General features: G+C 41.6%; 1 protein-coding gene across 1 annotated transcript in view; it reads left to right on the top strand.

Annotated features, from left to right (window-relative positions):
* CRB1 (crumbs cell polarity complex component 1) overlaps positions 1-26,650 on the top strand; it is a 170,450-nt gene that overhangs the window by 121,922 nt on the left and 21,878 nt on the right. The window contains exons 9-11 of the mRNA XM_065554408.1: positions 39-945; positions 3,538-3,666; positions 8,846-8,972. Coding sequence (XP_065410480.1) covers positions 39-945; positions 3,538-3,666; positions 8,846-8,972 — 1,163 coding nt within the window. The remainder of the gene's footprint in view (positions 1-38; positions 946-3,537; positions 3,667-8,845; positions 8,973-26,650) is intronic.

Genomic DNA, 26,650 nt, shown 5'->3' with positions numbered 1-26,650 from the left:
GGCCTGCTTTCTCAATGGACATTATTATCTTTGCACAGGTGTTGCCAATGCAGTGTTTAGCGGCAGAAGCAGTGCAATATTTTACAGAACCAATGGGAAGATAAGGAGAGACCTCACCAATATCGTATTTGGCTTTCGGACTAGGGATGCTGATGTGATACTGCTGTATGCTGAGAAGGAGCCAGAGTTCATTACCATTAGCATTCAGAACACCAAGCTAGTGTTTCAGCTGCAAAGTGGCAACAGCTTTTATGTGCTGACCTTAGCTAGTTCACAGCCCGTGAATGATGGGAAATGGCACCAAGTGATTCTCTCTATGACAGAACCCTTATCCCAGTCGTCTAGATGGCACATTGATATAGATGATAAAAAAGACACTGCAACTAGTACAGTCGCCACAGGAAGCCTCAACTTCCTAAGAGAAGAAATAGATATTTATGTTGCCGACAAAGCTTTTGACAATCTGGATGGCCTAAGGGGATGCATGAGCACTATAGAAATCAGCGGCATTTATCTCTCGTACATTGAAAATTATGATGGCCACACTAAAAAACCTCAAGAAGAACAATTTCTCAAAATATCTGCAAATTCTGTTGTTACTGGCTGTTTGCAATTGGATGCCTGCAGCTCTGATCCCTGTTTGCATGATGGGATATGTGAAGATTTATATAGTTACTATCGTTGTACGTGTCCCAAGGGATGGACTGGCATGCAGTGTGAAACCAACATTGATGAATGCTTTTCAAACCCTTGCATTCATGGAAACTGCTTGGATAGAATCGCATCCTACGAGTGCAGTTGTGACCCTGGTTATACTGGGGTAAACTGTGAAGAGGACCTAGACAACTGCCGTGGTCACCTGTGTGCAAATGGGGCAACTTGCATAGATGGAGTTAACACTTATTCCTGCCTGTGTGCTGGTAACTTCACTGGAAAATTTTGCAGGTATTATAAATAAGAAAGCTTCAGAAGCTAAAGAAACTTCTGCCATCAGACCTCACCTCTCAGATGTTTTTCAAGTTGTTTAAATTAAATTGAGAAAAGATCAACCCCTACATCAATCCTACATTAATACTTAGGGCACACTTACACAACGGGTCCTACACATGGCAGTATAGCCATGGCACAGTAGCTGTTCCATTGTAGTGCCAGAGTGTAGACGCTTCCTACAGCTAAGAAAGGGTTTTTCTGTCACTGTAGGTACTCCACCTCCCTGAGTGGCGGTAACTAGGTCAACAGCAGAATGCTTCGAGCCGAATCTACACCAGCAATTACGTAGGCACAGCTACAACACTCAGGAGTGGGAACTGTTCATACCTCTGAGCACCATAGTTATGTCAACCTAAATTTAAGTGTAGACCATGACTTAGGTTTTCCCTGCAGAATTATTACCCCACAGACATTCACATTTCAAAGGAATGTAGGGAAATTGTGCAGATCTTGTATTCTGTTGGATCCCCAATATAATGTGTACATAGTGTTTTATTTGGGTAAATCCAAATAACACAGATTTTGCATTTGTTTTTGGGTAAAATTTTCAAAAGCATCCAAGTGACTTAGGGACTTAAGTGCCAAAGTAAAAGGAACTTTGGCTCCTAATCCACATAGACACTTTGCAAAATTTCATTTTGTTTGTTTGCTGAAAAGGCTCTTTTACTGTCTCTGGAAGCCATTTATGGGGCCAAAATAATAGGAAATTGCTTTCCTCACAGAACTTCCACCATCCAGAATTGAAATGTAATGAGGAGACCAGCAATGGCTTTATTTCAGCCCCATTCATGGCTCCTTGAGATGACAGAAACTGACTGCAATGGGAGTTTTGCCTGAGTAAGGACTTGCAGGATTAGTCCAATAAACTTGAAGACAAATAAAATACAGGGTCCCTTTTGTTCTTAATTGATACAGACACTGGACCATAAGGAATTATAGTCCACTGTCTTCAATGGATTTACACTGATGTACACCAGCTGAGGATCTGGCCCTCTAATTTCATTTAAAACTAAGACAAACTTGAAAACAATATATTTCGAGCTATTACCAAATTTTGTTTTTGCATTTAACGTACTATGTCCTATATACAGACTCTTTCAGATAAACTGCTAAACTATATTGCTACCAAATAGCTCCAAGACACTTACCTAAAGGAAGGATTTGGCCCATTGTTTGCCTCAGAGTGAATTATTAAATCGGTATTACTGGAGCTTGAGAAAGCCAGTTGAATTAATGTGAAATTAAGTTTTTAAGGTTCACTGTTGCTTGGTATCACACTTCAGTTATTGCTTTCTTTCCTTTGTAAACACCCCCTTTAGTAACTGAATTTCACGCAGCAGCAAAGGTAATAAGTATGCTGCTGTATAGATGCATTCAGGTCTGGAGCATTGCTACCTGCAAGAAAACTGTGCAGACCTTAGAACAGGGGTCTCAAACTGAAATGACCACGAGGGCCGCATGAGGACTAGTGCATTGGCCTGAGGGCCGCATCACTGACACCCACCCCTTGCTGCCCCCAGCCCTGCCCCCACTCCACCCCTTCCATGAGGCCCCGCCCCTGCCCCGCCTCTTCCCACCCCTTCCCTGCCCCCATTCCAACCCCTTCCCCGAAGTCCTCACCCCAACTCTGCCCCTTCCCTGCCCTCAGGGGGTGTAGGAGGGGTGCGGGGTGTGATGGGGGCTCAGGGTAGGGAATTGGGATTTGGAGTGCAGGAGGGGTGAGGGGGTGCAGCAGGGGGTTGGGGTGCAGGGTGTGGCAGGGGGCTCAGGGCAGGGAGTTGGGGTGAGGGAGGGTGTGGGATGTGGCAGGGGGCTCCAGACAAGGGGTTGGGGTGCAGGCTCCGGCCCGGCGCTACTTACCTAGAGTGGCTCCAGGGTGGCAGCACCGCGTACCGTGGCCAGGGCAAGCTCCCTGCCTGCCTGCCCTGACCCCACTCCGCTCCAGGAAGCAGCCGGAGTCCTGGGGGGGTGCGGGGAACGGCGCCATGTGCTGCTCTTGCTCTTCCACATACTGCCCCCAAAATTCCCATTGGCCGCAGTTCCCCGTTCCCGGCCAATGGGAGCTGTGGGGGGCAGTGCCTGGAAGCGAGAGCACGGAGCCCTCTACTCCCTCCCCCCGCCCGGGGCTGCAGGGACATAGTTCCAGCTGCTTCAAGGAGCGGTGCGGGGCTTGCGGTGCCACAGGGTAGGCAGAGGGGCGTGGGGGCATGGGGAGCTTGGCGGGCTGCACAAAAGAACCCCACAGGCCGCATGTTTGAGACCCCTGCCTTAGAAGATGTCTGTCTACATGCATTCATCCTTCTACAGATTCACAGCTGTGTGCTGATTTACAGCCAGATTGTGCCACCCCTACTCACATTGAATAGTACCTTACCCCAGGAGCCACTGAAGCTGATAGGCACATTTCTGTAAAACAGAAAACCTAAACACGTACAACTGAAACAGACTAGCATTTTAATATAGTGTTAAATAAATGAATGAGGGAAAATTAGATTTTACCTGAAACAAAAAGATATTAATTGCTGCTGTTGCCTCTTATTCATCTAGACGCACCAGGCTACCTTTTTCCGTCTGTGGGAATGAGAAGAGAAATCTCACTTGTTACAACTATGGCAACTGTACTGAGCTCAAAGGCGAGTTGAGATGTATGTGCCTGCCAGGCTTTAGTGGAGAACGGTGAGACACTTCAGAACTTTATGTGCACTTTCCCTCAGTAGGTTATTGTAGGAGTATTGCATTGTCTTCTTAGAACATGAGTTCCAGAATGGGCCCTTTTTGGATATCCAAAATTAGTGATTGAAATGGTACCTCACCTGCTGCAGACTTCCTGCAGCAATGAGACAATGTCTATTCAAAATGAGCTAGAGTTAGAACTGGGCAAAATGTTTCTAATTCATGTTATTTGGGGGGCGGGGGGAGAAACAGTTTCAGGTCAACTGAAATTAATTTTGAATTCAGTTCAAATTTGCCAAACAGTTCGTCTGGAAATTTAAAATAAAAATTTTGGAACAGTCTAACCATTTTGTTTTGTTATTGTTAAAATGAAACATTCCAATTTTTAATTTTAAAACAACGAACGTTTCATTTTGAAATTTGCCTAAATTTAATTTTTTACAACGTGTTAAAAAATTTAAAAAAGAAACAAAATGTCTTGCGTTGAACAAAAGAGTGTGGTTGAACCAAAACAAATTTTTTTTCAATATTTTGATTCAGCCAGCGAACCAAAAATCAATTATTTGCTCAGCTTAATCCTCTCTTTGCTAAATATGACTTCCAGGGGTTAACAGCATGACAATTTGATTTCTACAAAAGTCAATAGTCAATGAGTCAAATTCATTCCTAGTGTAACTCCAATTACTTCAATTAGGAATGAATTTGACCCAAGATGCTTTTTTTCTTAAATAACATTATACTGATCACATCTCCCTCTGCATACAAATATTCCTGGCTCTACATGGTTTCAAACATGACAAAATAGAACAGTATAGTGATTTTATCTCTCTGTGTATAAACACAAACACACAACCCCCCCCACCCACCCCCCATATAATACACACATAGACGTACATAAACTAACTGTTTGATTTTAACTGACAGCCAATGGAAATACATGAAGTGTACTCTCCCAGGGGAAGTGTAATGCACAGAACACCCACTCAGATTGTATCTTGCCAGTTTAGAATCAAATTCTAAAAAAATTATACAATCAAAATTGGTTAACTTCTTTTATATATATGTATTATATTATAAGGCAGGTCTTAGCACGAGGATCCACCAACTTCACTCATGACTAAAATTGTATGGGGTGGTATACCCCTCCGCAACCCATATTTATTGTCTAGTATATTATTACCAATTCTCTATATTGTCCTGTATCCTCAGTCAAGACTGGGGGCCCACTGTTCTAGGTGCTGTACAAACAGAGGAAGACACAGTCCCGACACCTATAGGTTATCCCAAGTTTTGTTCAGAAGCATTCAGCTGATAGCAAGACAGGAGATATGGTACAAAGAAGGTAGAAAACATAAGACAAATGGTTTTGCTCTCTCTCTCTCAGTGCAATGAAAATTAAATCAGTGGCATAGAGTGTCCAAAGGTTCAGTAGGCCTGCAACATGTAGCCTTAGCACATTCAGAAAAACTTTCAAGAAAAGGTTTCTCCCTCTCTCTTTTTAACACCCACTGCCTTCATGGAATCACTGCAGTAAGTCATAAATGATGGATGAAATGAAAAATTCCGTCCCACCCAGTACAGAGTGCACTTGGCAATTGCTGCTGTGCTGTAATATTTAAGTCAGGCACCCAGAAAGGTCCCCTGCCAACCCCAGAAGATTTGGAGAAGAAAAAACGTCTCAAGCACTTTTTTGGTGTGTATTTATCTTGGGGCTTCAGGGTAGGAGGAAAGTGCTTTTTCCTTCTTCCTTCCACCCTCAGGCATTTTGCTAACTAAAGCTTTGGAAATGAGAATCCTCCCTTACATACACACCCACTGGCTGGCAATAACCTCTATTTTATGGTTCCCAAGGTCCTACTACTGAGTGGTGAGCCAATACTGAGCATACTGCATGGTAATATGCCGCTGCAATGAGACATTCTACACTTTATTCTCTTTTTTTAAATCCTAAATTTCCACTATATTTATTCTCTTTTTTTTCCGGGTTGCCAAAATGTTGTAAGGTAAACTAGTAGTGTCTTTCTCTTTGAAGACCTCCAGTAAACTAAATCAGACAGAACACACACAAGATTTATTTTACCAGAACAAATTCAAAATATTTCACATAATGGGATATTAAAAACCACACCATCTCCATGATTGATTGGACTTATATTACATATATTTTCCTTTAAAAGTATAACCAATCCCTAAGAAAGGGTTTGATACACAACCTATGGAAATCAGTGGGTGTCTTTTCACAGAATGCAATGGAATTTGGGTGAGGACCAAAAGAAAGAATTTGATAGTAGTTAGATATGGACAAATTATTCCTCAGTAGAGTTGGTCAAACTTTTTATTGCAAAGAAATTATTCACTGAATTTAGGCTGGGATTTTCAACTTGACTAAGGGACTTATGTTTCCAGCTTCCACTGCTGTGGCTCTTTTCCCTGTATGTGAACCAATCTTGATTTCTTTTTGTATGTATGACTTCATTTGTATTCGTAAGTATTTGCCAACTAGTTTGATGAACAATTTTTGTTTCAGATTTTTGAGGACCATAATTGATCCACTAAATCAGTTAGTATTCTTTCTGTTCCTGATTGGATACATGTAGCTTTTAAATAGATGAACAGAAAATTCAAATATGAGTGTTTGATATGAAAACCTGCCATTCCCCAAATGCTTATGCAAACAAACATTTTGGCATGAATGTTTGCAATTGGACGTGACTTTGGTTAAACTGAACAGCTTTTAGTAATTCAGACAAAGGGAAAACATAGTCACAGCAAAAAATACTGAAGTCATAATTTTAGTTTTAAAAGTTAGTCCTGGCACACTTTTAATTAACAATAAATTGTTTTTTGTGGTGGTGTTGTAGCTATGTTGTTCCCAGGTTATAAGAGAGACAAGATGGGTGAAGTAATATCATTTATTGGACCAACTTCTGTTGGCGATGGAGACAAGCTTTTGAGCTACACAAAGCTCTTCTCCAGGTCTGGGAAACATCACATCCACCATAATCTCTCCCCCACCAAGAGGACAGTCCCTGAAATCCAACCACCAAATAGTGCTCAAATCCACAGACAAAAGGGCACTGTCATAGTCCTCAACTATGATGACTACATTGACAAGGCCAACTGACAACTGTCCAACACTACCTATTATAAAGAACTCAAAGACAACCCCACACCACAGTTTACCCAGAAATTTAAGGATATCATCAAATCCTTCCCCAAACAACTCCAAGAGAAACTCTACAACCTCATCCTGATGAACGCACTCCAGGGACCATCTACATCTTTCCTGAGATATACAAACAAAGGAACCCACAGCGCTCATCATATCTGGCCACAATATCTTTTTTTAAAGTGATCGCACTATATTTGACCTCACAGTCCACACCCTCAACGGAACCCTGCACAACACCTTCAAAAGATGAATCTGGAAGCTCATATTCATAACTTGGGTAGATACTAAAACTCATGGGCGGGAGATTAGGGTGACCAGATAGAAAGTGTGAAAAATCGGGATGGGGGTGGGGGGAGGAAGAAAAAGCACCGAATATCAGGAATGTCCCTATAAAATCGGGACATCTGGTCATCCTAAGGGAGATGGAGGAGTGGGGATGGGGCGCACTCAGAGGAGTGGCAGAAAGAGGTGGGGTGGGGCATTGGAGACAGGGGTTAAGTGGGAGTGAGGGCGGGGGTGGAGTGAAGGTGGGCTCTTAGGGGAAGGAGTGGAGTGGGGGCGGGGCCTGGGGCGGAGCGGGGGTTGAGCACCCCTGGGGAAAATTGGAAGACGGTGCCTGTGGAGACACTGGATTTATGGCTTTTACAACAATCTGTAACCCTCTTACACCTCCCATTCAGCCTTTTCCCCACATGACTGGAGAGGTATTAATGGGCCACTTCACCTTGAATGGTTCCTTGAAATATGTGTTAACTACTTATGCTAAACAATCTGTTCCTCCTTGTATTTAGCTGTGACACTCTGGATATGTTTACACTGCAATTAGACACCTGCAGCTGGCCCATGCCAGCTGACTTGGTATCACTGGTCTTGGGCTAATGGGTTGCTTAATTGCTGTGTAAATATTTGGGCTTGGGCTGGACCCTGAGTTCTGGGACCCTCTTACCTCACAGGGTCCTAGAGCCCGGGCTCCAGTCCGACTCCCAACATCTACACTACACTACATTCCGAGCCCCACAACTCCAACTCCGCTGGCCTGGGCCAGGCTCAGATTTTTAATTGCAGTATAGACATTCCCTCTGAGTACATTTCCCAGACCTGAAGAAGAGCTCCATGTAGCTTGAAAGCTTGCCTCTCTCACCAACCAAAATTGGTCCAATAAAAGATATTACCTCTTCCACCTCATCTCGCTAATAAATTATTTGCCATGCGAAGTGGGATATCCCCTATTTTATAATAAATATTGTTTGAAACAATTAAATAATATTTAACTAAGCCTTTAAAATCTGCTACAATGCTACACTTGACATATTATATTTCCTGGCATTATGGTCCTCAACTAGACCAGCAGAAGAATGCTACTAATTTCAGGTAGGCAATAGGTATTTGGATGTTCACATAGGCACTTAGGCATGTGAATAGATGATCACAATGGTCCCTGCTAACTGGGGGATCTATGAATCGATGAAAATGGTCATTTTTGTGACTTAGGGCCCAATTCTTCAAGATGCTAAGTGCCTTCAACTCTCACGGACATCAATAAGAGTGGAGGGAGCACAGTTCTCTACAGAAGGTAGTGAAGATCAGCCTCTAAGCATATGTTTACTCAGGAATAAAAGACCCGTGGCACATCTGCGGCTGGCCTGGGTCAGCTGACTCGGATACATAGGGCTCGAGCTGCAGAGTTAAAAATTGCTGTGTAGATACTCGGGCTTGGCTAGAAACCAAGCTCTGGGACCCTCCACCCTCACAGGGTTTTTCATCCCTGTGTAAACATAGCCTAAGTCACAAATGTCCATTTTACATATCTAAGTGCCAATGTGAGCATCAAAATGCCACAGGTATGGGATTTCCCATTTTTGTACCTATATGTGAAAACAACACAAGGCATCAAAGATGTAAGTGTTGCTGGTAATGTCTGTTATTTTCAGGACAGTGAGAAACCCTTGTCCGATTAATGTTATCTAGTTGCTATAACAGTTGCTTAGTGCTTTTGGTCTTTTACTGTAGGTGTGAAACAGACATTGATGAGTGCAACTCTGATCCGTGCATGAATGGAGGCCTCTGCCAGAACCTACTTAACAAATACCAGTGCATCTGTGATGTAAACTATGCTGGCGACCGCTGTGAGGTAGATGTAAGCGACCTCTCCTTTTTTGTCTCTTTATTATTGTGGCAGAATCTCTTTCAGCTTCTCTCCTACCTTATTCTGCGAATGGATGATGATCCAGTAGTTGAGTGGGGAGAACAGGAAGATTATTAGCCATCTGTACACGGTTAGTATTTTTAAGCTATTGACACACAATGGAAGATGCCTTGAACAGGAAACTAGTTTAGCACTCAGAAAAGCAATAAGAATCACATTTTAAAAATCATTTATCAATGTTTTGAACATATTAAAATATTTTATTGTAAAGAATTTATTCTCCAACTGTGGCTTTAAATGCAGAAGCTAAGTTTCTAAGTAGCATAATATTTCTTTGTATTATTTTGTGTAAAAAATGAGATATGTATAGAACTTTCCAAAGCAAACATTCAGATCTTGGTTCTCACCTATTTATGAATAATTTTCACTCTGCTTTGGTTCATTTGCTTAATTTTGGAACAGATGCTAGTAGATAGTGAATATCAGTCTGAAAATACTGCTTTAACCCATTTCTACTGGGGTATTGCATGGTCTCTTCGTTTCTTACAGTGTAATGCATAAGACTAGTCCATGACAAGATATGCTAAGAGCTCAGGGTGAAATCCAGGCTCCACTGAAGTCAACATCAAAGATCCCATCGACTTCAATGAGACCAGGATTTCACCCTTAAAATTTAAATATATCACATCCCATATTATTCACTGCTGTTGATGTAGAAGTTTGGTTCAATGTCTGTGGAATCAGATATGTCATAACAGTGGATAATGTGAAACTATTTTGGATAAGCCACTGGCAATATACTGAGCCCGTCTTGTTGGAATCAATGGCAGAATTGTCTTTGATTTCACTGGGAGTAGGATTGGCACTACTATCTGTACATTTCATTTGAATAAAGTTTACTTAATTAAAACAAAATGCAACTATTCTATGAATTCACATGGAATGGTTTTCAAACATGCCCCATGATATGAATTTATTCATTTTAACCAAAGGTCCAATGAGGATATCATATTTCAAATCCAAAGGCAGAATTTGTTAGTTACAATATTGCTACCTCTTGAAGTAGATCTATTTTATCTGTGAACTGAGACTGTCAGTACTGTAATACATAATTCCAGGCAGAGGAATATGCTTATTTTTCACTTCAGGAATCAATCACCTTGTTCACTGATGGGTTGTTATCCTTAATGAATGAGGATTACGTGCATGATATTGCTCACCATTGTAGATCAGGCCTGATTCAGCAAAGTACTTAGACATGTACTTGGCTTTGAGCACACAAGCAAGTTGAAGTCAATGGGACTTAATCACTTGCTTAAATTTAGTCACCTCCTTTAGTAACTGGCTGAATCTGGGAAAATATGTTCATGTCATACTTTGTTCTTTCTGGAAAGAGTTTTACAGGACAAGTACACTAATGAATTGTGCAATAGTTTATTTGAGTATTATTACTCATGTTATATTAGTACAGTGTCCAGACCTACAAACACTCATTTGTGTAGTCCCCTTGAGCTCACTGTTCACAAGAGTAAGTGTTTACAGCTCTGTATTTCATTATTATTATGTGATGTGGTATGCAGGCAGAGCTATGGGAAAGAGATCTTTATTAAGTATGCTGAGGCTCTACAGTTTGAGAGAGACAGCAGCTTGGCTTCTGCTTCAATCCCTGAGCCCTTGGGGTACATCTACATAGGGATAAAAGACCCGTGGCACTGCCACAGCTGGCCCTTGTCAGCTGACTTGGGCTCACAAGGCTTGGGCTCAGGGGATAAAAATTGCTGTGTAGATGTTCAGGCTTGGGCTGATGCCTGAGCTGTGGGACTCTTCACCCTCCCAGAGCTCAGGCTCTAGCCTGAGCCCAAGAGTTTACACAGCGATTTGTCAGCCCCAGAGCCTGAGCCCTGAGAGCCTGAGTCAGCTGATCTGGGCCAGCCGTGGGGTTTTTATCCCTGTGTAGACATAGCCTAAGTGTCACATGCATCACATCCCAATCCTGACACCTGCCTCTCTTTCTCCAGTTCTATTCATTATTGTATGTGTGCGCAAAATGCTGTTATTTGTCTGTGTTACGTGTAGCATGTTAATATCTCAAGGAGCTGCCCTGGTCTGAAAACTTAAGTGTAATACATTGCTGTATAATAACTGTATTACACCCCGCTAATCTCTTTATCATCTTTCTTTTACTAGAGAAATGCCTGAGGTAATTTTGCTGTTGATTGCCTGTAAAAATGTTTTATTCCTCTCTTTTGTTTTATACATAAGCCACACTTCCGTGAATAGAATATAACAAAATATGTTCCATATTGGGGATAAAATTATTGTAGTAATATCAAAAACATAAACACTAAGTGTTCTATTATCTATACTATTGGATTATTTTAGATCAGACTAGAATTATTTGGATGATATACCTTTTAGCCAGTTTAGACTGTGGAGGCAAGCAAATATTCAAGTAATGGTATTACACTTACACAACATAGGCCCCAATTTGGCAAAATACTTTGGCACATACTTAACTTTAAGCACATACTTAAATTAGAGGTGATTAAAAATTATATGGAAAGTTTTTCCACTTAAAAATCTGGTTTAATTGAAACGAACACTTTTCACAACAAAATGACAAATATGACGACAATTTGGATTTGCCTGCAGGAAATGTCAAAATGAAAATTTTCATTTGAATCAAGACTTCAATATGAAATGATGTTTTGGTTTCAAAATGCCAAAAGTAAACAAAAATAGTTCATTTCATTTTGACTTAAAATGTAATTTTGTTTTGGCATCTTGAAACTGAAAAAGAAAACCAAAACATTTTATGTTGAAATGTCAGTTCAAAATGGCAATTTTCATTTTGTTTTGATTTAAATTGTTGTTTTGGTTTTATTGACACCAAAAAATGAAAACAAAATGACATTTCAAGTCAAAATGAATATCATCATACTGTTTCAAGATGTTAATCTGAAACAAAAACATTTAATTTGAAACTGAAAATTTTCAAACCAAGATTTTTTGTTCAAATTTTCACACAGGAAAAGTTTTGGTTTTCCAACCAGCTCTTGCTTAAATTCCCATTGAAATTAATGGGAGTTAAGCACCTGATTAAGTGCTTTGTTGCATAGCAAAGTCTGCTGAACATCATGCCACAAAGCTGTCTCAGATCATTGATTTCAGTTTGCTGTTAGTGACAAGGGAAACTGGGGAAAGAGATACATCTTATATCAGTGTTCCTAGCATACTGTATTTATAATGCCCCAGACAAACAAGAAATGAAAACCAAAGAATATATACATGTATAGAGATTTCAAACACACTATTTCCTCAATTCTAGAAATGTGGAAATGCATAGATATATACAGTATACCATATATATGTATTACATGTTACATAAAAAGTTACAAATTTCAAATAGATTAAATAGCAGTGCAGCAGTCCCTGGCTCTCCCCCTCTGTTTACATATCACTAATGCCACTATATCCACTAGGATTGTAAATGATTTCTTTCCTTCCTCTAATGCCTTGTCACCATGAAACATTTCCTGATTCAGAACTGCTGCTCTTTCCTCTTTGTACTTCTGTATTCTCAACTACATTGTGTGTGTACATAGCTTTCCCATCGTTATACACAAAATAAACCTTCTGCCTTTGTCTCTTTACGTCTACTTTCATTTTTCTGCTGAGAACTGCTTTCATTTGCTTTAAGTGTACCATGATTTCTGAATGTTTACACTTCACTCGTGTGTTACACAAGCATATAAAACGTAGCTCTTCTGCACTGCAATGATATGATACCCTTTTAACGTACATGGCCGCTTACGCATCTCTTCCGATTGATGCCATTTAGTCAGAGGAGCACTATTCTGCACCCCAGGACAAGTGTCCTTTATTTCTTATTGCAGAATATATTGGGTGCCTGCTATTTTGATTTCACCAAGTGTCATCGGAAAAAGCATTCACTTGGGACTTCCCTATTTAAACCTGAACCCTGTTCTTCCCCAAGTTTCTGATGCTGTAAGTTTGCTATGTTTTAGTGTAACAGCTATAAACAAAGTTGCCATGGGTTTTAAAGGAGTAGCACACCGTGAGGGAACAGTAGCTGACATAGTGTATGCCAGATAACACAAATTAGTCCAAATAATTACTAGGGTCTTTGCAGCAACATCAAGATGTGTAAATAATTGAATATGTCCAAATTCCTTATTTACTTTCTCTATTTTTCAGTTATTGTTCTATTAAAATACATGGGATTCCAGTAAAATCATTTTCAGGTAACAGAGAGAAGAGATGAATGGCAGAAAGTGTCCGTAGATACTGTGCATTTGATTCAGACAGCTTAAAGTGACCCACAAAGGATTTTTAAAGAACTGAGCTTTGTTCTTTTATGTTCCTTTCTTAAAAGCTCTTTGAAGAAAGAAAAGCAAAACAAAACAAAGGATGATTCTTTTTGGTCTTCTTTTCTTTTTACTTTAGAAATTCAGGCGTCATAGAAATTTCACACTCTGGAAAATTGTGTGGTGACTGGAAAACTATTAAAATTATGAAGTCCCAAGAGACCAAACTCTGAGTAATTCAGAAAGGCAGGAATTTTTAGTCAAACCATTTAAAAAATTTGCAATTACTTTGTTAACCCCTATTTACTTTCAATCCCTAATAAGGATAGGGTTAGGAGGGTTTTTTTTAAAGTGTAAACATACCATCCCCTTCTATTATGATATGATAGCCTATAGAATACATGTCTGGGGCTACCTCATACACAGGTTTTCCAGTGAAACCAGGGGAGAGCGGACTTCATAGTTTAAGGTTTAAAAAGTGGGATTTTAAAAAATTAATAAATATCACATAAAATATGTTTAACAAAGTAATTTAAAAAAAAAAGGAAACTCCTTTGCAGGTCACCTGTAAAGGGGCACAGCTAAGAAAGCAAACAGAAAATATGGCTGCACATGTCAGGAGTAAAAGCACCACGATGTACTTAATTACACATGATTTCAGAGGCTTTCGGGGGATTTAAGAGGCTCCTTCCCCCTTGCAGAAAAAGACTTACAGACATGTAGACTTTAAGGCCAGAAGGGACCATCATGATCATCTAGTCTGACATCCTGCACATCGCAGGCCACAGAACCTCACCCACCTCCTTCTGCAATAGGCCCATAACTAGCTGAGTTACTGAAGTCCTCAAATCTTGATTTAGAAACTTCAAGTTACAGAGAACCCATCATTTACTCTAGTTCAAACCAGCAAGTGACCTGTGCCTCACGCTGCAGAGAAAGGCGAAAACTGCCCAGGGTTTCTGCCAATCTGAGGTGGGGGAATATTCCTTCCTGGTCCCTTACATGGCGATCAGAGTCTAAGGGTACGTCTATACTTACCTCCGGGTTCGGCGGTAAGCAATCGATCTTCTGGGATAGATTTATTGCATCTTGTCTAGACGCGATAAATCGATCCCGGAAGTGCTCGCCGTCGACGCCGGTACTCCTGCTCCGCGAAAGGAGTACGCGGATTCGACGGGGGAGCCTGCCTGCCACGTGTGGACCCACGGTAAGTACCTTGTTGTTCAAACTAAGGTACTTCGACTTCAGCTACGTTATTCACGTAGCTGAAGTTGCATATCTTAGTTCGAACTGGGGGGTTAGTGTGGACCAGCCCTTAGTCCTCCACAGATCTCCAGCTCTTGCTGTTTGATTACAAGTCTCATGATATTTCATATTTTGTTTGAAGCCCAGGTCCTGGAGACAATTGCTTATGTGACAATCTCAGCTTTCATTTTTTTAAAAAGAGCAAGTTCAGAAAAGGGTGTGAAAATGTGACCCAAGTACCTCCAAAGGCTTAGAAAGCAGAAGGGAAATAAAAATAATTTAAATTAAAAAGATAATTTTTAAAAAACCCTCATGATTTTTTAACATTAAAAGTTGGCGACATCTGATCTCTTTTCTCCACTTTTTGCTCTTATAGTACGATTTCCCTCACCTGATACAAGTAATTAACTCTCACAGAAGACAATGGGTAATGGAATGCAAATAGACCCCAGGAATTCAAAGGGCAAGTAAGATTTTTGTCAAGTAGGGAGACAGAATCATTACTGATAGTAATGGGGATGGGCAGAGGTCTCCGTATTTGCAGTGAAAAATTATTTAAGATTCCATATAGCCCAAAAGTAGTGCTAGTTGCATTGGCAGCATGGTATTCAATAAAATATTATCTGAAATACACCGCCAGGAACTTAGTAGAAGGTGGCGTTTGGCTGGTCATTTTCATTTATATTGCAATAGTGCCCAAAGGCCCCATTAAGACTGAGAGCACACTGTGCTATGTAATCATAGAAATGTAGGACTAGAAGGGACCTCGAGAGCTCATGTATTCGAGCCTCCGGCACTGAGGCAGGACCAAGTAAACCCAGACCATCGCTGCCAGGTGTTTGTTCAACCTGATCTTAAAAACCTCAAAAGACAGGGATTCCACAACCTCCTTTAGAAGACTATTCCAGAGCTTAACTATCCTGATAGAGCATTTTTCCTAATATCCAACTTAAATCTCCCTTGTTGCAGATTAAGCCATTACTACTTCTTCTACCAAATACATACACACAAAGGAAAATACGGTCCCTGCCCTAATTAGCTTGCAATTTTGTTTGTATTCTGGAAAGTTTTCCTGAACAATAACATGGATTGCACCTTTGGCACAGTATTCACTCACAAAAGGTACCCTGATTGTACATGTACAAGTAATGCAGAAGCGGTGGCTGGAAAAATGACACAGAGTTTAAGTTCTGTGTTAAATGGCTAGAGTTCCCCCACACACACACACACACACCATTGCTACTTTCATATCCTCTTCCAGCTGGTACCACTTCACCCTCCTGGGCAAATGGACAAGTGGCACATGCTGCATGGTTACACTTCATCTTAAATGTCATTAAAATACACTAGTAAGCATGTACGATATGTTCAATATTGAGTCCAGATTCAACAAAAACTCAGTCTGGCTTCCATAGGGTGGAAGCTTGGAATTGTGATTGAATCTGCCCCTCAGTGATTAGTTAACATATTCATTAACTGCAAGTGTTAGTAAAATGAATGTATCTAATGATATTTAATTACAATAATTAATGCCTGATGTCTCATGAATAATTTAATCACCAGCTATTTGCATTTTCATACTTATGCAGTTATTCATGAGTAATTATCATATTGACTAAAAAGCATGGACACCAGGAAAGTAACAACTATATCATCTTCTCTATGTTCACTTTTCCTTCCACTCTCCTGTCAACCCTCCCTCTCAGCCCTTTCTGTCTGGTTCCAGTATAGCATGTTGTTAATGCAGAAGGAGATGCAATGTATTTTATTTTTTAAGAGTTTTAATGCAATGCTTTGATAAATATGGGCCCAGTCAGTCACACAGGGTTTCAGACTGACCCAGCTCCAGCCAGTACCTTGTCTGGTGGCCCCAGTGAGATTTGGCAGATTGTCAGCTTTCATTGAAAAAGAAAAGTTTCTAACCCTTAGGGTGGCAAAGAAAATCTCCCAAACCTTAAAAGATGCAGTGCTGCCTTTTTGCACCGCCAAATAGCCTGATAATTCTCGGAGGGATTTGGCCATCAGGATTTTGTTCTCTGGGAGTTTGCTTTGGTCCAATGTTTTGAACATACAAACCTAAATGGAGTAGAATGGGAATGGAAACAGGAGCCAAGAACTTATGTGAGTTCTATTCCTGTTTCTTACACTGACTCCTGCTGTGCACATGCAGACGTTGCGTAACTGCTCTATCTGTTCCCTCAGCTGTAAAATGGAAACATCAGCAATGCCAGCACTTCCAATTTAAACTTCAGAACTTTAGTGTTTCTAAAGCCCCAACTCCAGTACAAGAATCTCCACTTTCACAAAAGATACATTTCTAGCCCTCCTGGGTACAAAGAAAAGCTTGAAAAATGTGACCCCTACAGGTTGAAAAACCAGAAGGCAAATAAAAAGAGCTCCAAATTGATTATATTTTTAAATGTCATGATTTTAAAGCCAATCTCATGATGTTTTGTAGCCTAACTCATGATTTTTGAATGCATGGGGCTGGCAATAGTGGGATAAGAATATTCACCTACTTACTTCAGAGGACATTGTAGATAAATTCATGCTTGTTCAGAGCACTGAAAGTTAAAAGCACAAGGGGCTTGATTTTCAGATGTGTTAAGTAACCACAATTTCACTTGAAATCGACAGGAGCTCAGGAACACAGAAAAGCTGGTCCTAAGTGTTTTTGATTTCAGAAGGTTGCTGGTGAGTCTTCCGTTTGTGGACTCCAGCCCTGGATTTCACACAGGAAATGGTGTTGCTGAAGAACCTGCAGTTAAAAGTACCAAGTTGTGGCCTGCCTACTGGTACTATTTGTAGTATTGGAAACAGGCAGATGTAGGCCCATCCCCACCTAAAGCCCCAGCCCCTCAATTAATGGGGAGGAACCACTTAGCCCAGGCTACAATTGAATACTTGAGACAACAAATGAAAAATTAGGAGCAGGAGTAAGGTCAAAGGTTGAAAATCAGGGATCCAGAGGGGGAAACCAAGCAGAGAACCCACAGCAGCACCCACTGCTCCTCAAAGACATGTAGGGAATCAATGGACACTGAACATAAAAATGGCCATACTGGTTCAGACCAATGATCCGTCAAGCCCAGTATCCTGTCTTCCAACAGTGGCCTATGCCAGATGCTTCAAGGGGAAATGAACAGAACAGGGCAATCAACAAGTGATCCATTCCCTGTCATCCAGTCCCAGCCTCTGGCAGTCAGAGTCTTAGGGACACTCAGAGCATGGGGTTGCATTGTTGACCATCTTGGCTAATAGTCATTGGTGGGCCTATCCTCATGAAGTCATCTAGTTCTTTTTTTAATCCAGTTTTGGCCTTTACAGCATCCCCTGGCAACAAGTTCCACAGGTTGACTGTGCATTGTAAGAAAGAGTACTTCCTTTTGTTTGTTTTAAACCTGCTGCCTATTAATTTCATTGGGTGACCCCTGATTCTTGTGTGATGTGAGGAGATAAATAACAATTCCTCATTCACTTTCTCCACACCATTATATCATATCCCACCTTTAGCTCTCTCTTTGACAAGCTGAACAATCCATCTGTTTACTCTCCTCATATGGAAACTGTTCCATATCCTTAATCATTTTTATTGCCCTTCTCTGCACCTTTTCCATTTCTAATATATCTTTTTTTAGGCGGGGTGATGGGAACTGCACATAGTATTCAAGGTGTGGGTATACTATGGATTTATATAGTAGCATTATCATATTTACTGTCTTATTATCTATCCCTTTCCTAATGGTTCCTAAGATTCAGTTAGCTTTTTTGAATGCCGCTGCACATTGAGCAGATGTTTTCAGAGAATTATCCATGATGACGCCAAGATTTCTGTCTTGAGTGGTTACAGCTAATTTAGATGCCATCATTTTGTACATATATTTGGGCTTATGTTCTCTAATATGCATTACTTTGGATTTATCAACACTGAATTTAATTTGCCATTCTGTTGCCCAGTTCCCCAGTTTTGTGAGATCCCTTTGTAACTCTTTGCAGTCTGCTTTGGAATTAACTATATTGAGTAATTTTGTATCAGAGGAACTCTGCCTGGAGGCATGATTGGGCAAGGGACTGAAAATAAGCCCCACAGTCACAGAGCATCCCCATCACCTTGTTCAGGTTCCTCCTCCTGGAACGATGGATGGCCACTTTGGCCAGCCCCAGGAGGATGAGGTTCCACAACTTTGGGGGGGCCTACAGATAGGGTGTGCATAGGCCAGGCTGTGTGGGGAAAAGGGCAGCCAGAACCTCAATAAGAGGTTCTATCTGAGCTGGAAGAGGGTCTTCAACCTGACGCGTCCTACTTGGATGTGTTCCAGTGTCTACCTCTCACCACAAAAGGGACAGGTGTTGGGGGAGTTTGTGAACCATGCCAGATACATGCCTGTGCTCATAGGACCATGGAGGAGTCATCAACCAATTTCCCCTTAAGCCCATGGAACCAGAGTGGAGTACAGACTGGCCCACCAGGTTCCTCACGCTCCTTAGGTGGCAGTTGGTCCTGCCACTTAGTATCAGGACAGGACATGACGATGAGGAAGTGGATGGTCTGAAGCATGGGCATGTACAAGATGTTCTGTGGGTGTGGATAATGTGCAGCTGGCTCAGGTAGTGTGTCAGGAGCAGCCAGGGAGGCTCACATGCCAGGGGCCTGATGGTGAGTTCTGGAGGGCCAAGAGTGAGGGGAAGGTGGAGAGCACCCTCCCACAGGACTCACTCAAGGAAAGCAAGAGAACCAGGAGTTGAGGTTGCCCTCACCTTCTAGAGCATATGACAGGGGACACATGGGGTGGACAGCTGAGCACCACAGGGGATAGCCAAGGAATACAGAACTGGCCCTTTCATGTTTAAAAAGTGATTATGGCTTACAAAGTAACTATGTAAAATTGGCATCATCTCTTTGTGAGCATTTAAGCATCGACTGTGATATCCCTTCCTCACACTGTGTAGTATCTTACTCTATGTTAAGTCCTACTGATATCAGAATAAGGTACTATCAAACATGTGTAAAGTTATTACAATCTGGCTGTTAGAGTCATTGTTAGTTATTTCACAGAATTAAATAAGTGTTTATTACTTTTGTTAGCCCTGCAGAGACAATTCACTTTGGGGGACAAGGGGAAGAAGAGAAGGGGCTCAATTTTGCAGCATAAAGAACCCAGCTTTGTTCCTGTTCTAGACTGAGTGTGGAATAAGAAAAAACACATCTTAAGATTTGTAAACTGAGTGGTTCTGCTCTGGAAGTCATTGGAAATATCACAATGCCATTTTTATAGTCACTCTTCAAAGCAGAACAGCCCTTTAATGTCCTTTGTTATTTTTTATTAGTTGCATAGTATTCTCTTGATTTAACCACAGTTGTAAAAAGGATATTGCAAGAAATGTAATATTTAATATGTGCTGTACCTTAATGTGCATAAACATTATGCTGTAAAGACAGTAAAGTTAGCTAATATGTCATAGCCGTAAAAGACAGGAAAGCTCCCCACAAGGCCAGCATTACTGCATGCATCAATGAGAAGCAGTTGAATATTTAATGTGTATGGTAAATATAAGCAGAAAAGGGAGTCAAGATGACATATGATAGCATAACACTCTGTAATATAGGAATCAGTTTTTTTTTTTTTTTTAGAATATCAAAGTTGGAAGGGACCTCACAGATCATCTAGTCCAACCCCCTGCTCAAAGCAGGACAAATCCCCAGACAGTTTTTTTTTTTTTTTTTTTTTTAAACATCTCAATTCCCTAACTGGCCCCCTTAAGGATTGAACTTACAACCCTGGGTTTAGCAGACTAATGCTCAAACCACTGAGCTATCCCTCCCCCAGTTCAAGTACAGCATTCACATAACAGAGTTAGTATTCAGACTAACAAATTTTGTTTGTACAACATCCTTTACATTGCAGTGGCATTGTTTTCCTTTTCCTCACCTTCAGATGTTTCCCTCAGAGACTCACGTTTACATCACACGGGCATTTATTTTAGTCATTTCTCACCTTATAACACATTAATGTAATGCAGCCTTGCATTGTTTATATGTTAAATTTTATATCCTTTTCTCTTATAGTTCATGCGGGTTTAATGTTGTTTTCTTTTATCTATTTTTATTACCATTTGCAGACTGAGCCCCATTGGTGGGGGTTGCTTTAGAAAGACAATTATTTTAGATATGTAACTATAACATATTATTTTTACAGTACTTACTCTAATAATTTCTCCATAAAAGCACCAACATTATTTTGCCTTTTCTTTCATCATACCATCAGGGATTCAAATATAATTTCCCCAAATCTCTTACAATTTACACTGACTTTCTAAATATGCACTGATATTGTATTTTCTTACAATCTCCGAATACTGCTATTACCTCAGCACGAGCGCCACATCATCACCATCATAACCTTGCATTGACACTGCTTTTTAAAATCAGTCAAATGAATGGGGGATTTTTTTTTCTCTAAATAGCTTCTGATATCTATGTTCCATAGTATCTATGATGGGTTGTTAATTTTCAAAAATGTTCATGTTTACAATTATGGAAATTTAAAAAACACACATAGTGCTCTCTTTACATCAGCATTAATCATCTGCATTTTTCACTTTTAAAAATAAAAAAAAATTGTCGTTTGCTGGGGAACTTGGCAAAACACTGTCTGAAACCAGATCATAAATCTGTACCAATCCCATATGGCTTAATTCACTAAAAGTTCAAAAACAAACAAACAAACAAAAACCAACAACTTCACCTTCAAGCTGAAAGCTTGTAGTCCAATGTTAATGAAAAGATCAAGAAAATAGGATACGGGGTAAGCAGAATGCATTTATAATGGAAAACTTAATTCACTTGCAGCTAGGTCATGACGGCTGCAATCTCATCGGGTGGGATGTCTGTCTCATTCATTGAAAACTAAGGATCTGATCCTGCAATGAGCTCTGTATGGATGGATCCCCACTGAAGCTAGCAGGACTGACTGTGGCACAAGGGTCTGCATGGAGCTCACTGCAGGATTAGGGCCGGAGGTAATTCTGTCTTTAAGCTACCCTGTTTACTGCCATTTTTAAAAAGGCAAATGGTTTTCCACTCTCTCTCTCAAATTAAGTCATTGTTAGATGATCCTTTAATAAATGGCAGTTTAAGATCAGAGGCCAGCTTTTGTAGCTGTTGGATCTTAGGCACTTTTGAAAACCTGGCCCCTTCATTTAAGTGCCTAAATGGGAGCTGAGCTCTTGAAATCCAGCCACTTAGGCCTTGTCTACACTACGTAGGGAGATCGATCTAAGTTGTGCAGCTTCAGCTATGTGAATAACGTAGCTGAAGTTGACGTACTTAGAACTACTTACCGCGGGGTCCAAACTACGCTATGTCGACGGGAGACGCTCTCCCGTCTACTCCCGTGTGCTTCTTGTTCAGGTGGAGTACAGGAGTTGACTGAAGAGTGATCTGCAGTTAATTTAGCGGGTCTTCACTAGACCCATTAAATCAACCACCGATGCATCGATCACCGCGTGTCGATCCCCCGGTAAGTGTAGACAACCCCTTATTTTGGTTCTGAAATGGGAGTGGTCAAAGAGTCCTTTTTTTCTGGCCCAGGGACCCTTAGGCCTTGATTCAGGAAAGCATTCCTATTCAGGGAAACCACTGAAACATGTTTAAGTTCCTCTGAAGTCTGTTTAAGCATACTTTTCAGTCCTTTCCTGAATCAGGGCCTTGCTGCGCACTGCTTACTATTTCATTACAAAGCACATTTGGGTAGTGGCAGTGCAGTAGCTCATTAGGTATTACTTGTAGTATAATGAATAACTCTAATATCAAAGTATTAGTACCTCAGAATACACTTAAAGAAGCCATACACTGAGGATTGGTAGCTCAAAGGTCTGTGACATGGTAATGTTTCCCGTTAAACTGAGGATGGCACGCAAATCTGTCTATGCATCACTTGCTAAACTGTGCTTGTACAGTACATTTTCCATCTCTGCATTCTTAACAAACTTTCAGTTTTTGTTATGAAAATTCACTCCTGATAACTTCTGGAGACATTGTGCACACTTTACTGAGCCTACGGAATAATTTTTCCACTACAAAAAGCAATGAAAGAATTCCCTTTGTTGAGACTATGAAAGATGTTTTGGGTAGAGCCAGTTGCATAAATAGCTGATTCTTTGATTGCATTTTACTGTACATTTTTGAAACAAATAGGCAACAATGAACATAACAGATTTTAACTTTATTCAAACAAAAATAGAGACAATGGACAATTCTCCTCTCACTTACACTGAGGTAATCCAGGACTAACAATACCGAAGTAAATGGGGTGACGCTGATGTAGAACTGGTGGAAATGAGAGGAGTTTCAAAATCTGGCACACATTGCCCTGCACTATCTACCATCATAAGGAGCCCAGGATTGGTGGGGGAAGTTGGACCACACTGCCCAAAGGATGGCAATATGGACTATAGACTGAGTTCAGCCACATCTGAAGAGGATGTAGGCACAGCCTGGCAAACTGGATACCTGTGTGCAGGTGGCCATATGACCTAGTAACCTCAGGCATCCTTGGGCTGTGGTTGAGGGTTGAGACTGCAGTTCCAGAAAAAGGCAGCAAATTGCCTGGAATTGGTCAGTTGGCAGAAATGCTGTTGAACTCATAGAGTGAATCAGGGCCCCAACTAACTTGATTCCTTGAGTTTGGACCAATGTTGACTTACTGCTATTCAAGATTAGGCCTGGACAATTGAGTAAACATAGCGTGAACTGAACATGAGAGAGGACTTCTTCTCTGGACTCGCCTTTCAGTAACCAATTGTCCAGATATGAATCCTCTTCTTCCTGAAGTTTGCTGTTATCATAATCATGCATTTGGTAAAAATCTGAGGAGCCAAAGAAAGATCAAAGGGGAGCACAGTATACTATTAGTGCTGGTCCAGCACAATAAACTGGAGAATTGCTCAGGAGAAAAATGACCATCCAGAATCTCACATATCTGATATATTTGTTGAGGTCACTGAGGTCAAGAACAAATCTCAGCCCTCTCTTAGGTTTGGGAACGAGAAAATACCAGTAGTAGAATCCCTGACCCACATGCAGCAGGGTCACCTCCTGCTCAGCCCCCCAGAACTAGTAGGTACTGAATCTGCTTGAGAGCAGTATCTTGTAAGAAGGGTCCCTGAAGAAGGATGGGGTAGGAGGGTGGGGAGATACGATGGGTGAGTAGGAGGGTGGGTAGGAGAGGGGGGAAGAACTGTATGGCACACTCCGATCTAAGGGTAGGACCCAGCTGTCCATGGTTATTGAGTCCCAAACACCATAAAAATGAGTCAGCTGGTCCCCAAGCAAGAGGAGACAGGGATGAAGAGGTCACCACTAGATTACTGCTGGACACAGAAGTCAAAACAGATGCTTGCCAGATGCCAGGGGAGGGCAGACTGGCTGGCTGAACCTATAATTAGAGGCTCTCCACTTCTGGGATGTATGACCCATTCTTGGGTAATCCCAGTGCCTCACAAGGAAGGAGGACTGCCCAAAAAAAGCATCTTGAGTGGCATTGCTGTTGCTGCTGACTGTGGCAGCTCTGTATCGTAAACTCCCAAGGAGCGCAAAATGGCCCAGAAATCCTTAAAGGACTGTAGGGTATCATTGGCCTTGCCCAAGAACGAAACCCAGTCATTGAAAGATAGGTCCTCGATATTCTGCCATACATTGGATGCAATGCTCGAGTTCTGCAGCCAGGAGGCCTCCTCCTGGTTACTGCTGAAGCCACAATTGTGGTCAAGGCATCTGCCATGTCCAGAGCTAACTGCAGCAAAATCTTGGCTATCGAATAGCCTTCTGAAACAAACACTTTAAACTCCTTTTTGGAGGCTTCTGGCAACTTATCCGCAAACTTAGACGTGGCCACCCAATTAACAAAAATCGTACTTAGAGAGCAATGCCTGTTGGTTTGCAGTGTGCAGCTGTAATAAAGAAGAGGTAAAAATCTTCCTCCCCATCAACAACAACTACATGGCTGAACAACTATGTGAGTAAAACCAGACAATCACACTGTTGTCAACTCTCATGATTTTGTTATGAGTCTCAGCTCCTGGACTCAAGTTGATATGTGATGATTTCAGCCTTCATTCTTAAAGAAAAAGTAAGTTTCTAACCCTCATAATGCTGGAGAAAGCTTCAAAATGTGACCCCAGTACACCCTAAAGGCTTGACAAGCAGAAGGGAAATAAAGAAAAAAAAACACCAAATCTATTGAGGTCAGACTAGATGATCATAATGGTCCCTTCTGACCTTAGAGTCTATGAGTCTATTATTTTACATAATCTCATGATTGTAAAGCCAATCTCGTGATTTTTGAACATTTGGGGTTGGCAATACTGCAATCACTGTGCTCTCGAATGAACTCACACAGGAAAGTTATAAAAAAGACAAAAACACCCTATCATATGTGGGTGAACACTTTTCACAAAACGATTTGACTTGTCATCCTCATCTTCAAAGGAAACCTGCAGAACACTTTCAAAAGATGAGCTTGGGAGCCTATATTCATGACTTTACTAGACACTAAAAATCATGGACAGAACAGAGACATTGGATTTATGGCATGCTACAACAAACTGTTACCTTCTAACCCTCCTTTTTGTCCTATGTTAACAGGCCACTCTAGCTGGAATGGTCCCTTACAATATGTGCTAACTACTTGTGCTAAACAATCTGTCCCACCTTGCATTTTGCTGTGACACTGGAACTACCTTTCCCAGACCTGAAGAAGAGCTCTATGTCCCTCGAATACTTGTCTCTCTCACCAACAGAAGTTGGTCCAATAAAATATATGACTTCACCCACATTGTCTCCCCATCAAGTCCATTTTCTTGGAATCTTTGTCCTTAGGGATGAACTTATAATTCCCCTGCTGTGCCCTGTCATTTGCTGCCACCAAAGAGTTTGGGGCCAGATGGGAATAGAAGCTCTCAAAACCCTACCTGGGGACAAAGTATCATTTCTCGGAATGCTTAGCCGTTGGAGGCAACAAAGCCAGAGTACTCCAGAGGGCCTTTGCCAGCTCCTAGAGAGCCTCATTAATCGAGAGGGCTTCTCTCCCTGGAGCAGATGGTTGGAGAATATCTAACAGTTTATATGTATTTTCCTGCAGAAATTCTGCCTGGATGCTCAAGATAGTGACCATATGCCTCAAGAGGTCTCGGTATGCCCTAAAGTCCTCAGGCATCCAGGGAAAGGAGGCACCTAGCATGGTAGAGTTGTCCAGGGAAGATGATAAGGTGGTTTGCTGTGCCAATGATGGATCCCACTCCTGGACTACAGGATATGATTGGGACAATTCTGGAGGCCCCAAAGGAATGAGCCCATGGTTGCTTGTAGCTGCAGAGGCTCAGAAATGGGAGCACCCAAAGGGACCAGTGATCTCGCTCTGGAATGGGTCAAGGAACAGCACTGCAGGGATCAAGGAATATCCCAAGGATTCCAAGGAGGTCACTGAGCATACAGGTAAGGCATTGGTGGCCAGTAGGTACCAGACTAAGAGCCTCTGTCCTGGCTGTGGGGAAGGTGCTGGTCTCGGTACCAAGAGTGATCTGAGGATGGCCTCCAGCACCCATCAAGCAATGACAAGGGAGACAATGACTTCAACCTGGATCTCAAGGAGTCTCGAGTTTCCCTGTTGACAACAGGGGAGCCAGTCGCAATGGGGCAAGTGAACTGGACTTATCCAAAGCCCAGCATGCAGGCAGCAATGGTGCTGAAGAAGAATGGAGAGTCAGCACCAGTGGTGCTGAGTGATGCACACTCCCACCCGACACCAGAAGAGGTGTCTGCACCAAGGCGAATGGTGGCACTGAGCTTGACTATGGTGTCTGCCGCCAAAGCAGTGAGTGTGCCAAGGGGTGCACTTGTATCGAGTAGTCCTTTGGTGCTGGGCCCAGCATCAGCCTCAACTCCACTGTCTGCAGCCTGTGAGGTGTCCCCCCAGTGGCTCTGACACATGGCCTGAAGGTGCCACGGGCACAATGGAGGAATAGGAGGAAGAAGCTATGGTCTGGAGGACTCCTGCACCAATGGAGAGTCCAGGGCTGGAAGGCAAAGCAAATTTG

The sequence above is a fragment of the Chrysemys picta genome, chromosome 8, assembly GCF_011386835.1.
Source record: "Chrysemys picta bellii isolate R12L10 chromosome 8, ASM1138683v2, whole genome shotgun sequence".
NCBI classification, from domain to species: Eukaryota; Metazoa; Chordata; order Testudines; family Emydidae; genus Chrysemys; species Chrysemys picta.
Note: the sequence above shows the minus strand (reverse complement) of the source record. Positions and strands in the feature narration are given on the sequence as shown.